The sequence below is a fragment of the Oncorhynchus mykiss genome, chromosome 24 (assembly GCF_013265735.2).
Source record: "Oncorhynchus mykiss isolate Arlee chromosome 24, USDA_OmykA_1.1, whole genome shotgun sequence".
In the NCBI taxonomy this organism is placed as follows: Eukaryota; Metazoa; Chordata; class Actinopteri; order Salmoniformes; family Salmonidae; genus Oncorhynchus; species Oncorhynchus mykiss.
Genome location: NC_048588.1, coordinates 34,398,462 through 34,414,100, shown reverse-complemented (window position 1 = coordinate 34,414,100; position 15,639 = coordinate 34,398,462). Strand labels below are relative to the sequence as shown.

The 15,639-nt window shown below is 47.4% G+C and overlaps 1 protein-coding gene across 1 annotated transcript; it reads left to right on the top strand.

Annotated features, from left to right (window-relative positions):
- The first annotated feature begins 3,401 nt into the window (after positions 1-3,401).
- On the top strand, positions 3,402-15,177 carry LOC110503418 (vomeronasal type-2 receptor 1). The gene is made up of 12 exons (XM_036962050.1): positions 3,402-3,737; positions 4,286-4,577; positions 5,049-5,291; positions 5,540-5,731; positions 5,859-6,166; positions 6,249-6,369; positions 6,642-6,869; positions 8,920-9,043; positions 9,271-9,431; positions 9,778-9,973; positions 10,428-10,869; positions 13,551-15,177. Exons 1-12 carry the CDS (start codon positions 3,496-3,498, stop codon positions 13,864-13,866), a joined length of 2,865 nt encoding a protein of 954 aa, XP_036817945.1. The 5' UTR covers positions 3,402-3,495; the 3' UTR covers positions 13,867-15,177.
- Positions 15,178-15,639: the final 462 nt, after the last annotated feature.

Genomic DNA, 15,639 nt, shown 5'->3' with positions numbered 1-15,639 from the left:
ATTTACCATAAAGAGATACAAGTTTCAACTCTGTTTATCATAATATATGTTTGTAAACTTACCGTTAAAAAGTTCCGGAGCGTTTGAGTGTCCAAATAGCTGTACCATGATATTTGCAAAGTAAACCTCCAACAATTGTTCTCTACTATTCCACCCGTTAAGTTGGGTTGTCATCCCAGTGACCGGCAGACCACCCCTGTCCCGCCTGGATCCCAGGGCCCCTGAGAGACCGGGACCCATCCTTGGAAAAGAGCACACCCACAGAACAGAAGTAGATCAACCATTCAAAAGCATTTCCATCGCCCTCGCCTCGATTGTATTAAATCGTTATTGAAATATATTGTGTATCTTAATTTGCACAATTAACAAATACCATTTGTAATAATGTAGGCAGATCATGAGAAGGATTGTTATCTATAACCAGGAATATCATTTACAAAAATTACAGTTTTGGCAAGCAATTATTTTTAGCAAACAATGATTGTGATTCATCCTGTATTGTCCCTAACATCATTACCCCATAGCAACAGATGTGGGATACACACACACGCACACACACACACAACCCCTTTCCCCACAAACAACCACAAGCTCAGACGTTCAACAGTTGTTCCATCCCTGAGCCCAACTCAAGAGAAGACTTGATGTGTGAATGCAAATACATTAGCTGTTTGAGAAGGCATGCAACATTGACCAAGAATGGAAGGTATGATGCTGCTGCTCCAGTTTCAACTGTTCTGCCTGCGGCTATGGAACCCTGACCTGTTCACCGGACGTGCTACCTGTCCCAGACCTATTATCTGACCATGCCTGTCATCTATGAACGTTTGAACATCTTGGCCATGTTCTGTTATAATCTCCACCCGGCACAGCCAGAAGAGGACTGGCCACCCCACATAGCCTGGTTCCTCTCTAGGTTTCTTCCTAGGTTTTGGCCTTTCTAGGGAGTTTTTCCTAGCCACCGTGCTTCTACACCTGCATTGCTTGCTGTTTGGGGTTTTAGGCTGGGTTTCTGTACAGCACTTTGAGATATCAGCTGATGTACGAAGGGCTATATAAATACATTTGATTTGATTAAGCAATGTCAAGTCCTAGCTGATGGTTCTCAGATACACCCCCCTACCCGGAAACACACATGCTGTTGTGTCCATTTCCCCAAGAATCTCTGTGCAGTCAGACCTTTTATTTTGTGCCACCAGGGCCACAATAATTTGCCCCCTCTCGGCTAGGTACATGGTCATCAAGGTTTTCATTAGCAGCTTGGAGAAATTCCTTGTGTATTATGCTCTCCCATCAGGGGGTTTTGGCTTGAGGCAGGCTCAGAATCTTGAGGCAGGCTCAGAATCTTGAGGCAGGCTCAGAATCTTGAGGGAGGCTCAGAATCTTGAGGCAGGCTCAGAACCTTGAGGGAGGCTCAGAATCTTGAGGGAGGCTCAGAATCTTGAGGGAGGCTCAGAATCTTGAGGCAGGCTCAGAACCTTGAGGGAGGCTCAGAATCTTGAGGCAGGCTCAGAATCTTGAGGCAGGCTCAGAACCTTGAGGGAGGCTCAGAACCTTGAGGCAGGCTCAGAACCTTGAGGCAGGCTCAGAATCTTGAGGCAGGCTCAGAACCTTGAGGGAGGCTCAGAATCTTGAGGCAGGCTCAGAACCTTGAGGCAGGCTCAGAACCTTGAGGGAGGCTCAGAATCTTGAGGGAGGCTCAGAATCTTGATGGAGGCTCAGAACCTTGAGGGAGGCTCAGAGTCTTGAGGGAGGCTCAGAGTCTTGAGGGAGGCTCAGAATCTTGAGGGAGGCTCAGAGTCTTGAGGCAGGCTCAGAATCTTGAGGGAGGCTCAGAGTCTTGAGGCAGGCTCAGAGTCTTGAGGCAGGCTCAGAATCTTGAGGGAGGCTCAGAGTCTTGAGGGAGGCTCAGAGTCTTGAGGGAGGCTCAGAACCTTGAGGCAGGCTCAGAACCTTGAGGGAGGCTCAGAGTCTTGAGGGAGGCTCAGAGTCTTGAGGCAGGCTCAGAATCTTGAGGGAGGCTCAGAGTCTTGAGGCAGGCTCAGAGTCTTGAGGCAGGCTCAGAATCTTGAGGGAGGCTCAGAGTCTTGAGGGAGGCTCAGAGTCTTGAGGGAGGCTCAGAACCTTGAGGCAGGCTCAGAACCTTGAGGGAGGCTCAGAGTCTTGAGGGAGGCTCAGAGTCTTGAGGGAGGCTCAGAATCTTGAGGCAGGCTCAGAATCTTGAGGGAGCGCTGCTGCTCAAGTAGATCTTTGACCGCATTTATCTTTCTGTTTTAGCTGCCTATTGGCTACTTACAGTAGGCCCATAAAAACAGATAAGGACTTATCCTTACTGAATGCGTCGCCTCAGGTGAGTGTCTAGGGTATAGCGTTGGGGACAGTTCCATCACGATAGGGCAATAAATAAACTATATTTGTAATTTATTTTAAAATGTATAACCCATATCTGCCTATCCAACTGCTTCTGTTCTGGCACTGTCCCTGCTCTTCAGAACCCAGGTTGGAGATTTTGTTTTAATGTTGCTTATTTATTTAGGACATTTTTAGGACATAAAAACATGTCCTGCCTATGTAAGTCTACTACATTAAATATGTATTGTAATGGTGTGCGTTTTATTACAAAAAAATATACATTTGGGTTTCAGTAGGCTTAAAGTGTCAACTTGAGAAGCCACCTGTTTGTGCAAACTGAACACCGCCAGCGATACTGTCCCACCGGTGTCTCTCCACCGCGGGGGTTCAGGTGTTCCTCTCCCTGATGATTGAAGGACAAGTGTCGACAAGCTCAGACTCACTGCAGCGAGAGACCCAGAGGACGCTTCGGAATAAACGATACAGTATGCCGAGGTAATTACTAAGCATTAAGGCCAATGTCCCGTGAGCGCTCATCCGCATCTCCAGTGCAGATCACCACATGGTGCTGCCAATTAAATCAGAGCCCCGTGGCGCTTTGTGTTATGTCGTTAACATGAATACAGACAGACAATCACATGCCAGACAATTCATTGGTACTTTACTTTAAATGTTCTAACTCATAATTACGCGTCGCACTTTACACAAGGTTATTTAGCCTACACTTCTACTGTCATGTGTCCTTAATTTATAACTTTGTAATGTTGATTAGAAGGCCAAAAATGCAAAACCCTATAGGCTATTATAAAGTAATGCAAGCGACACAATATATATTTTAACACTAAGGCGCATATAGCCTAGGCCTATAATCTGCTCAATTCTTAATTATTATGTTTATTACACAAATGAAATGTAATTATTTTCATTAATTTATTACAGTCAATAATGTTCATAATCTATGAACCTCAACAGTCCTTTTTCCTAATCTCATGTCTCCATGAGGAGGCTGTTTTGTCAAATTATGTCATGCAACACTGCCGATAATCATCTCCTGGGATTTGGCAGAGGCACCTGTTTGTACTGATGCTGTTTCTTCAGAGCCTGACACTGTGAACAAGCTACTTTCTACCACACGTTCACATCATGGATAATACTGGATTCAATTGGAAATACCGGTTACTGTGTGGATTATGTGCTTTTCTCCACTTTTACGCGTCCATCTCGGCGGAGTCCACCTGTAAACTGAAGGCCAAGTTTAACCTGAACGGCTACAGGAACGTAGATAAGAAACAGGTGGTCGTGGGAGGGATGTTTCCCGTTCACCGCCGCATCGCCTCAGCCAATACCAACAGCTCCTCGGTGCCGCTGTCCCTGGGATGCGAGGGGTGAGTACCGGTGAATATTTAGTGTCATGGGATACAATCACATTATATTACTCAGGAGTTTAAAGGCAGTTCAACTGGATTGAGAGGTGGAGAGAGTGACGGTGTGAATGTAGGAACATTTTTAGAAATTAGAATAAGTTAGTCCTGTTGTATTTCAAATATTATGTGAATGTTATTTAGAACCAGAACATTCTGGGAATTGCTTCTCGACTGAGTCACCCCCCTCCTCCTCCCCTCAAGGTCCTGCTCCCTCATCCAATCGGTGACTCAACAATCACCATCATCCCTAAACTCTCCCTTCAGCCCCATAGATCTGAACTGCTCCTATATTAGCCAATAAACTAAATTATGATGATCTGGGCTTGTTGTCATTCCACCAATATTGTGATATTTTGTCGCCCTCTAGTGGCAGTGTAATGCAACTTCACTACCTTTTATAATATAATGCAGATACAGCACTATTCAAGATGGTAACTACTACTATTATTACTATTTCTAACTATTTCCCATCATCATTATCACCGTCATCATCATCACTTCTCATCCAGGTTTAACTTCCGGACGTTTCGTTGGACTCAGACAATGCTCTTCGCCATTGATGAGATCAACAAGCGGACAGACCTCCTCCCCGACACGGACCTGGGATATGTCATCTACGACTCCTGTTTCACCATCTCCAAGGCTGTGGAGGGCACCCTCACCTACCTGACGGGGCAGGAAGAGGCCGTGCCCAACTACCGCTGTGGCACAGGGGCTCCCCTGGCCGCTCTAGTGGGGGCTGGGGGGTCAGACCTGTCCATCGCCACCGCACGCATACTGGGACTCTACTATTTCCCCCAGGTATCTCTATCTATCTACATATTAATACATGGACTCTCTCTTCACTGCAGCTCCTATATCTATCTAGGTGTGGTGTGGCCTAATCCAGTGGACATTTTCCTCTCTCCTCCCTCTCTCACCCTCTTTCCTTCCTCCCTCCCTCTCTCACCCTCTCTTCTCCCTCTCTCTCTCTCCCTCTGTCCTCCTCTCTCCTCTCCCTCTTTTTTCCTTCCTCCCTCCCTCTCTCCTCTCTCGCTCTCCAACTCTCCTCTCCCTCTCTCCCTCTCTTCTCCCTTCCTCTCTCCTCCCTCTCCCCCCCCCCCCCCCCCCCTCTCTCTCTCTCTCTCTCTCTCTCTCTCTCTCTCTCTCTCTCTCTCTCCCTGTCCCTCCCTCTCCCCTCTCTCTCTCACCCTCTCTTCTCCCTCTCTCTCCCTCTCTCCTCCTCTCCCTCTCTTCTCCCTTCCTCTCTCATCCTTCTCTCCTCGTCTCTAGGTGAGTTACTCATCGTCCTGCTCTGTGTTGGACAGTAAGTTCCAGTTTCCCACCTTTCTGAGGACCATCCCTAACGACGTCTACCAGTCTGAGGCAATGGCCCGCCTGGTGCTGCACTTCGGCTGGACCTGGGTGGGAACCATCGCCGCGGACGACGACTATGGGAAGTATGGCATCAAGGCCTTCAAGGAACAGGTGGAGGAGGCTGGGGTCTGCATCTCTTTCTCTGAGACTCTGCCCAAGGTGACCGGTTACTGTTTCCATTACATCACAGCCCTCAGTGTCTCTCTCTGTCTCTGTTTCTGCCTCTCTTCTTCTCTCTCTTCTTCTCTCTCTTATTCTCTCTCTTCTTCTCTCTCTTCTTCTCTCTCTTCTTCTCTCTCTTCTTCTGTCTATTTCCCCAAATTTTTCTCCATCAATTTGCTTGTACCATAAACAAGTGAATAAAGTTTTGGAACCCCGTCCTCCCTACTGTTTCCTGTTCTGTGCAGGTGAGCTCTCCAGAGGACATCCAGCGTATTGTGGAGACGGTGGTGGAGTCGACAGCTAAAATCATTGTGGTGTTCTCCTCTGATGTGGACCTGAGCCCTCTGATCCAGGAGCTGATCCAACACAATGTCACCAACCGCACCTGGATCGCCAGCGAGGCCTGGGTCACCTCCGCACTCATCAACCAGCCTGGGGTGAGGGGGTCATCTAATGGTTAGGTTCAACCAGGGGTCACAGGGACGATAGAATTAGAGTCAGCAGGGTGACCATTTTTATTTGAAAGCGGTGTTCCCTGATATGTTGTGTGTTTTCTGTGTCCAGGTGAGTTCATTGCTGGGTGGTACCCTGGGATTTGGTCTGAAGCGTGCTGAGATCCCCGGTCTCCAGCGTCACCTGCTAAACATAGACCCCTACTCCAACCCGCTCACTGAGGAATTCTGGGAAACGGCGTTCAACTGCACGCTGGACTACGGCCGGGCTCTGAGGCTGGCGAAAACAGCAGTGGGGGGCAACACAAGCCTGTCCAGGGCAGTCAGAGGGGTGCCTGAGGGTCTGTGTTCGGGACAGGAGTCCCTGGGGAAACTGAATAATACCTACTCTGACGTGACCCAGCTACGCATCACATACAGGTAGATATGATGATGATGATGATGACAGTGATAGCGATGATGACGGTGATGGGGGTGATGATGACGATATTTTGTATTACAGTGTGTATAAGGCTGTGTACACTGTGGCCCATGCCTTGCATAACATGGAGATCTGTGAGCCTGGCCAGGGGCCCTTCAACAACAACAGCTGTGCTGACATCACCAAATTTGAGCCTTGGCAGGTCAGTCTGTGTGTCTGTCTGTGTGTCTGTCTGTGTGTCTGTCTGTGTGTCTGTCTGTGTGTCTGTCTGTGTGTGTGTGTATGTGTGTGTGTGTCTGTGTGTGTCTGTGTGTGTTTATGTGTGTATGTGTGTCTGTGTGTGTTTATGTGTGTGTGTGTGTGTGTGTGTGTATGTATGTATGTATGTATGTATGTGTGTGTGTGTGTGTGTGTGTGTCTTGGTTGTAACCGCTGTAGGTTTAAATATGATCCTTCTTCTCCTTTCTCCTCTAGTTGATGTACTACCTGAAGAACGTGTGGTTCCACGTCCCCCACACCAAAGAACCTTTATTCTTCCTGGACGGAGATGTGGACGGCTACTATGACATCATTAACTGGCAAGTGAAAGGTGACGGGGAGATCTCCTACGTGACGATTGGCCGATTCAACAGCACAGCAGCCCCAGATGCCATGATGACTATCAACAATGCATCCATAGTGTGGAACAATGATGAGCTGGAGGTCAGTGAGATACTGTAGTGAGAAGACAAAGACAGTGGTATGTGTGTACCCTGTCTATCTGACTGTCTACCTCCCTGTCTATCTGACTGTCTCCCTCCCCATCTATCTGGCTGACTCCCTCCCTCCCTGTCTATCTGACTGTCTACCTCCCTGTCTATCTGTCTGTCTCGCTCCCTGTCTATCTGACTGTCTACCTCCCTGTCTATCTGACTGTCTCCCCCCCTGTCTATCTGACTGTCTCCCTCCCTGTCTATCTGGCTGTCTCCCTCCCTGTCTATCTGACTGTCTCCCTCCCCATCTATATGGCTGACTCCCTCCCTCCCAGTCTATCTGTCTGTCTCCCTTCCTGTCTATCTGGCTGTCTCCCTTCCTGTCTATCTGGCTGTCTCCTTCCCTGTCTATCTGACTGGTTCCCTCCCTGTCTATCTGGCTGTCTCCCTCCTTGTTTATCTGGCTGTCTCCCTCCCTGTCTGGCTGTCTCTCTCCCTGTCTCCCCCTCCCTGTCTATCTGATTGTCTCCTTCCCTCCCTAGCTGACTGTCTCCCTCCCTGTATTTCTGACTGTCTCCCTCCCTGTCTGTCTGACTGTCTCCCTCCCTGTCTATCTGGCTGTCTCCTTCCCTCCCTAGCTGACTGTCTCCCTCCCTGTCTATCTGGCTGTCTCCCTCCATGTCTATCTGGCTGTCTCGCTCCCTGTCTATCTGGCTGTCTCGCTCCCTGTCTATCTGACTGGCTCCTTCCCTCCCTAGCTGTCTCCCTCCTTCCCTCCCTAGCTGTCTCTCTCCCTGTCTATCTGACTGTCTCCCTCCCTGTCTATCTGACTGTCTCCCTCCCTATCTAGCTGACGGTCTCCCTCCCTGTCTATCTGACTGGCTCCTTCCCCCCCTAGCTGACTGGCTCCCTCCCTGTCTATCTGACTGCCTCCTTCCCTCCCTAGTTGACTGTCTCCCTATCTGACTGGCTCCTTCCCTCCCTAGCTGTCTCCCTCCTTCCCTCCCTAGCTGTCTCTCTCCCTGTCTATCTGACTGTATCCCTCCCTGTCTATCTGACTGTCTCCCTCCCTGTCTATCTGGCTGTCTCCCTCCCTCCCTGTCTATCTGGCTGTCTCCCTCCCTGTCTATCTGGCTGTCTCCATCCCTGTCTATCTGACTGCCTCCTTCCCTCCCTAGTTGACTGTCTCCCTCCCTGTCTATCTGGCTGTCTCCCTCCCTGTCTATCTGACTGCCTCCTTCCCTCCCTAGTTGACTGTCTCTCTCCCTGTCTATCTGGCTGTCTCCCTCCCTGTCTATCTGACTGCCTCCTTCCCTCCCTAGTTGACTGTCTCTCTCCCTGTCTATCTGACTGTCTCCCTCCCTGTCTATCTGGCTGTCTCCCTCCCTCCCTGTCTATCTGGCTGTCTCCCTCCCTGTCTATCTGGCTGTCTCCATCCCTGTCTATCTGACTGCCTCCTTCCCTCCCTAGTTGACTGTCTCCCTCTCTGTCTATCTGGCTGTCTCCCTCCCTGTCTATCTGACTGCCTCCTTCCCTCCCTAGTTGACTGTCTCTCTCCCTGTCTATCTGGCTGTCTCCCTCCCTGTCTATCTGGCTTTCTCCCTCCCTGTCTATCTGACTGTCTCCCTCCCTGTCTATCTAACTGTCTCGCTCCCTGTCTATCTGGCTGTCTCGCTCCCTGTCTATCTGACTGGCTCCTTCCCTCCCTAGCTGTCTCCCTCCTTCCCTCCCTAGCTGTCTCTCTCCCTGTCTATCTGACTGTCTCCCTCCCTGTCTATCTGACTGTCTCCCTCCCTGTCTATCTGGCTGTCTCCCTCCCTGTCTATCTGGCTGTCTCCCTCCCTCCCTGTCTATCTGGCTGTCTCCCTCCCTGTCTATCTGACTGTCTCCCTCCCTGTCTATCTGGCTGTCTCCCTCCCTGTCTATCTGACTGTCTCCCTCCCTCCCTGTCTATCTGACTGTCTCCCTCCCTCCCTGTTTATCTGACTGTCTCCCTCCCTGTCTATCTGACTGTCTCCTACCCTCCCTATCTGACTGTCTCCCTCCATGTCTCCCATCAGACTCCGAGATCAGTGTGCAGTGAGAGCTGCCAGCCTGGTACCAGGAAGGGGATCAGGCAGGGGGAGCCCGTCTGCTGTTTCGACTGCATCCCCTGTGCCGACGGAGAGATCAGCAACACCACAGGTGATGCATCAATGTGTTCCCCTTATCAATCCCCCAACAGAGCTTTATACAACTGCACTCATTTGCACTGTGCAGCAGAGTTGGTTTGCATTGAGTCCACTGTTGTTGTTTTTTAAAATTTATTTTTAAATGATATGTAGCTTGAAGGATATTCTAACAGCTTCGTTAGATTGTTTCTGTTTCTGTGTGTTAGACTGACCTGACATCTTCTCTGCCTCCTCTGTCAGACGCCAGAGAGTGTATCCAGTGCACTGAGGATTACTGGTCTAATGCGGCCCGAGACACCTGCGTCCCCAAGACCATCGAGTTCCTGGACTTCAGTGAACCTCTGGGCATCACACTCATAGTGATATCAGCCGTTGGAGCGCTGATCACCCTGGCTGTGGGGGTGTGTAGCCAAAGGCAGCAAAAAACTAGTGGAATATTGGGCAATAGGGTGTTATTGGAGATTTGTCTGTTGGAATTACGAGGAGACATAATTACAGTAAATCAGGTAGTATTCACTGCCATTTCTGATAGACAACCTGAAGTGTATAAGGGTTTGGGTCAATTCGTATTGAAGTCACTCAGAAACTTTTCCTTTAAATACAATTTCTCCTTTTCAGTTTATTGAGAAATCCTTGAATATGGAATTTGTGAAAAATGTTGGAATTGGAATTTCAGTTTACTACCTGAATTTGGTGACTTCACTTCGAACGGACCCCAACCCTGGTGTGTATGATATTCTACTTCAGATGGTCTTCCTGGTCAACCTGGGTACTCCACTGGTGAAGGCCAACGACCCCTTACTGAGTTTCTCCCTGCTGTTCTCCCTGGTGGTGACGTTCCTCTCCTCCATCGTCTTCCTGGGAGAGCCCCAGCCTTGGAGCTGCATGACCAGCCAGGTGGGCCTGGCCCTGGGGTTTTCCCTCTGCCTCTCCTCCATCATGGGTGGGTCGAAGTCTCTCTCTCTCTCTCTCTCTCTCTCTCCCTCCATCTCTCTCTCTCTCTCTCTCGCTCTCTCTCTCTCTCTCTCTCGCTCTCTCTCCCCCACTCTCTCTCTCTCTCTCTCTACCTTCATCTCTCTCTATCTCTCTCTACCTTCATCTCTCTCTCTCTACCTTCATCTCTCTCTCCCTCCCTCCCTCCCTCCCTCCCTCCCTCCCTCCCTCCCTTCCTTCCTTCCTTCCTTCCTTCCTTCCTTCCTTCCTTCCTTCCTTCCTTCCTTCCTTCCTTCCTCCCTCCCTCCCAATCCAGACTAATCCTTTAGCGGCTAGTCTAGCCCTTAAGGAATCATCGACTGTAAGTGACATGATGGATACTCAGTGGCTACAGTAGAGTACAGCTCTTACCACATTGCTCACACAAACCCCTCCCCTTTAACCATGATGACGTGTTGTTCTAGGTAAGGCTGCAGTCCTTATGCTCAGGGCCCGGGTTCTGAAGGCTGCCAGGTCCAAGGCCAAAGCCACTGCCAAGGCTGCAGCTCAGGCCGCCGCCGCTGACACCAGCCCTGATGTCATTGTCACCAATGGCAACATCAACAACAACAACAACAACAATGCCGTAACCGCTGGCAACCCCGATGTGGACTCTCTCCGCCCCGCCCACCAGAGGGTCCTGGCTGCCATAGCAACACTGATCCAGGCCGTGGCGTGCACGGTGTGGCTCGTCATCCTGCCACCGCACCCGGTCAAAAACACAGCGGCGCAGAACATCAAGATCATCCTGGAGTGTGACCAGGGTTCTGTGGTCTTCATCTGCTGTGTCTTCGGCTACGACATCCTGCTGGCCCTGTTGGCCTTCGTCTTCTCCTTCATAGCACGCAAACTGGAAGACAACTTCAGGTAGCTAGTCACCTTCATGGCACGCAAACTGAAGGACTCCTTCGGGTAGCTAGTCACCTTCATGGCACGCAAACTGAAGGACTCCTTCAGGTAGCTAGTCACCTTCATGGCACGCAAACTGAAGGACTCCTTCGGGTAGCTAGTCAACTTCATGGCACGCAAACTGAAGGACTCCTTCGGGTAGCTAGTCAACTTCATGGCACATAAACTGAAGGACTCCTTCAGGTAGCTAGTCAACTTCATGGCACATAAACTGAAGGACTCCTTCGGGTAGCTAGTCAACTTCATAGCACGCAAACTGAAGGACTCCTTCAGGTAGCTAGTCAACTTCATGGCACATAAACTGAAGGACTCCTTCGGGTAGCTAGTCAACTTCATGGCACATAAACTGAAGGACTCCTTCGGGTAACTAGTCACCTTCATAGCACACAAACTGAAGGACTCCTTCAGGTAGCTAGTCAACTTCATGGCACATAAACTGAAGGACTCCTTCGGGTAACTAGTCACCTTCATAGCACACAAACTGAAGGACTCTTTCAGGTAGCTAGCTAGTGGACCTGGAACTTACTTAGCTTAGCATTTTAAAGACTTGGCTAGCTGTAGGCTAAGAGCTAACATAGAAGTTAAGCTAACATGCAGCTTAACTTATTATAACTGTTAGGTTAGGTTGAGAGTAAATAACTCACGGACACAAGAGAAACTTACCCAAGTTTAATTCTTCCCAAAGGGTAGATACAGCTGCATTCAGACAAACAACATTTCACACAAGCACTGATATTTAACCCTTTCTCCTAGGCTGAGACTACACCACAACTGAACAGCCAACGTATGTATATCTGTTGCTAGGCAGAACCTTAGTGATATCTGTTCTTCCTCACTTCATCTAACCTGACCTCTACACCAAAGTGCTCACTCCTCCCCAACTCAAGGCTGTCATGGTGACTGGTACCAGACTGTGTCTCTTCTCCTCCCAGAGGATCCCTGATGTCTTAACAGTGACATATCCTGACATAATGTAAAGGTTATACATCACTCTCTCTCCCTCAGTGACATATCCTGACATAATGTAAACGTTATACATCACTCTCTCTCCCTCAGTGACATATCCTGACATAATGTAAACGTTATACATCACTCTCTCTCCCTCAGTGACATATCCTGACATAATGTAAACGTTATACATCACTCTCTCTCCCTCAGTGACATATCCTGACATAATGTAAACGTTATACATCACTCTCTCTCCCTCAGTGACATATCCTGACATAATGTAAACGTTATACATCACTCTCTCTCCCTCAGTGACATATCCTGACATAATGTAAACGTTATACATCACTCTCTCTCCCTCAGTGACATATCCTGACATAATGTAAACGTTATACATCACTCTCTCTCCCTCAGTGACATTGTTAGGTTCTAAGCTCTCCACCCGTCTCCCCTACACATTCCCAAAGCCATCTAACTCCTACATCCATCTAACTCCTACATCCATCTAACTCCTACATCCATCTAACTCCTACATACATCTAACTCCTACATCCATCTAACTCCTACATCCATCTAACTCCTACATCCATCTAACTCCTACATCCATCTAACTCCTACATACATCTAACTCCTACATCCATCTAACTCCTACATCCATCTAACTCCTACAGATAAGCATTAACTTGTGATGTAAAAACTAATCTCGTTCACAGTTGGACACTCTCCTTATGAGTATAACAATGTTCCAAGTTTCACCCAGAATCTAACATAACATATCTTACCATTGCGTAACTTATGATTGACTATCTAAGGTTGTTTTCACATATAGTCCTCTTTAATAGAACGGATCTCAGTCCTCTTTAAAGTGAACTCTGGGGTAAAAAACAAACCAAAAAAGCTGAAAAACTAATGTCTTTGTGTTCACACTGGCCTTGCCTTTGAATGAGGACTCAACTCTTCTGACAGTTCCCTTCAACTATGTTCTCTTTACATTCTCATAGCTATGTTTAGGAAGGAACCAAGATCTTTTTCCAACATTCACTCTGGGTTTTTACAAAGTGCAGGACAAGCCGTTCAGTCAGAATACGTTGTCGGACAGCTAGATGTACAAACGTACATTTTGGAAGCTAATAGATTGCATTTAGTTAAAATATGAGACATAATAATTGTAATCAGAAGATATTATTAACATGTTTATTGTATTGCTAACAGAATAAATAGTGATGTAACTGAAAGTGGTATACTGTCCCTTTAAGAGCTAGATTAGACGTTCTACCCTATGTTGTGATTCAGCACACATTTTTGTGAGGGTTTATGACGGGGGGAAATGGTGTTGCAGTAGTCTAGTGTGTGGTGCTGGAATAATGACACGTCATCCCGGGGAGCTTTCCGTTCACATTGTCCTAAAAAAAAACACGTAATTCAAGCGAACCGAACTCAGAACGAACACCTCTCGAGATGGTCTCAGTTCGATTCACTTTTGGGGCTCTTTTGAGGGGTCTGAGTTCCTTTAGTAGTGTTCACACCGCACACAAAAAAAAATTCAGCGAACCGCAAAATTCTCAAAAAAAAAAAATGGTCTGAAAGGGACCAAGTGTGAGAACACCCTGAGAGTTGTTGCGCTCATTTGAATTTCATTTGGTTTCTTGCTTTAGACCATTTTTAAACTTGTTGGGGTTTCTTGATTCCAGTGAGGCAAAGAGCTTGACCTTCGGCATGCTGGTGTTCTTCATCGTGTGGAGCTCCTTCATCCCGGCCTATCTCAGTACGCGTGGTAAGTTCATGGTGGCCGTGCAGATCTTTGCCATCCTGGCGTCCAGCTTCGGACTGCTAGCCTGCATCTTCCTACCCAAGTGCTACGTCCTGCTGGTCAAGCCCGAGTTCAACACGGAGGATGTGATGCGGCCGCGTTCCAAGCCACGTGACGGGACTGGGACAGGGACCTCGGCCTCGCTTGCTACGGTGGCCACTGAGGTTCAAGCTACGACAGGCAATGTTGATTATTAGGGTTAGGGAGGGACGCACAAACACACACAAACACACACTATGGGCAGACAAAAACACTCATCTGGAAGCACACTAGGGCCAGTGATACAGGACACGTTGCACTAACTAGGGACGACTCAGCATTTCATTGTGGAGTCTTTCCTAGTTTCCTGTGATGTCATAATACTCTATGTAGTTTTTTGACTAATGTATAGCAATGGAGTTCTCAGAGAGTAGGACTACAACCAAACACAGAGCTGCAACAGAGAGATATCTACGCTGACATGGATATATATATATATATATATATATATATATATATATGGTAGATGGATAGGTCCCGTCCTTATGATAACTATATATTTGACTTTATTAATGCTGTCCTGATTTTTAAAATGTTTAATTGATTAATTAGAGCCTTAGTTAGTTTTTTTTTTAAACAGTCATTGCTGCGCTGGCTTGCTATGGTGGTAGAAATACACTGTATTTGTGAGATCATTTGAGATGTCTCAGAAAGGTGGCCGTTAAAAATGTATTTGTTGTCAAAATGTCACCTTTTGTACTCTGAATTTAGAGGGATTTTCATTTAATTAGCCTTTATATCATATTTGTATAGGCACATCAATGTCTGAGTGTTTCTGTATAGGAATTTGCATAAGTAGCCTAGTGATCATTGGATCATCCCCACTGATTGGATGGATCATCTCCACTGATTGGATGGATCATCTCCACTGATTGGATGGATCATCCCCACTGATTGGATGGATCATCTCCACTGATTGGATGGATCATCTCCACTGATTGGATGGACCATCTCCACTGATTGGATGGACCATCCCCACTGATTGGATGGATCATCCCCACTGATTGGATGGATCATCCCCACTGATTGGATGGATCATCTCCACTGATTGGATGGATCATCCCCACTGATTGGATGGATCATCCCCACTGATTGGATGGATCATCCCCACTGATTGTAAATGTTTTCGTAGGGAAGTAAAGGTGTATTGTTAACATTGCCTGCCTGTCCTTCATTTGACTTGAAGTTACTTGCTTTACTTTACTGAAAGTGGATTGTAAAGTAGGGATCTTGTTACAGTGGTGGGCAATGAGCCAACGAGAGGCAGGTAAAGGCTACAGGTGGCAATCAACGATTTACATATGCACTAGATGACTAGATTGAAGCCATCGTGACTCCATCTTGGCACTCCACCAACGTTGTAAAACTATATTTTGGAAGCTATTGAAATGCATTTATTAAGGTCTACATTTATTTCTTGACACTTTTATTATATTATAGACACCTTATTGCATACTTATAAATCATATTATGTGAGCTAAACATTAAAATTTACAAAAATGAAAAGTTTTCCTTCATCCTAAACTGATTGAAGTGATGACGGGCGATGACATCGAAAAGGGATCATAGTTTTCACCCGGTCAGTCTGTGCTATGGAAAGAGCAGGTGTTCCTAATGTTTGGTACAGTCAGTGTATAAACCCTAGATAGCTGATGCTGTGTATTGGCCATTGAGATGCTTTGAAGCCACCGGTCGGCCATATTGGCTCTCCCCAGTAGGAAACAGTCCTCCATAGGAATGAATGGAATTCTACAGTAATTCGATGTAATGTTTCAAGAACAAAATTACATTGATTTGATGCTGTACTGGGGACAGTAACATTAGTAATCAAAAAAAAAAACATTTCAGAAGGATTTTTAAGCCCTGAGACATGGATTGTGTATGTGTGCCATTGAGAGGGTGAATGGGCAAGAGTGGGCAAGAGTGGGCAA

What these genes read in the sequence shown, in the direction of transcription:
- LOC110503418 (XM_036962050.1), top strand. Translation starts at nt 3,496, where the DNA reads ATGGATAATACTGGATTCAATTGGAAATACCGGTTACTGTGTGGATTA. An exon ending in AGAGATCAGCAACACCACAG is followed by an intron (nt 9,044 to 9,270) that starts GTGATGCATCAA and finishes CTCCTCTGTCAG; the next exon opens with ACGCCAGAGAGTGTATCCAG. An exon ending in TGATCACCCTGGCTGTGGGG is followed by an intron (nt 9,432 to 9,777) that starts GTGTGTAGCCAA and finishes ATTCTACTTCAG; the next exon opens with ATGGTCTTCCTGGTCAACCT.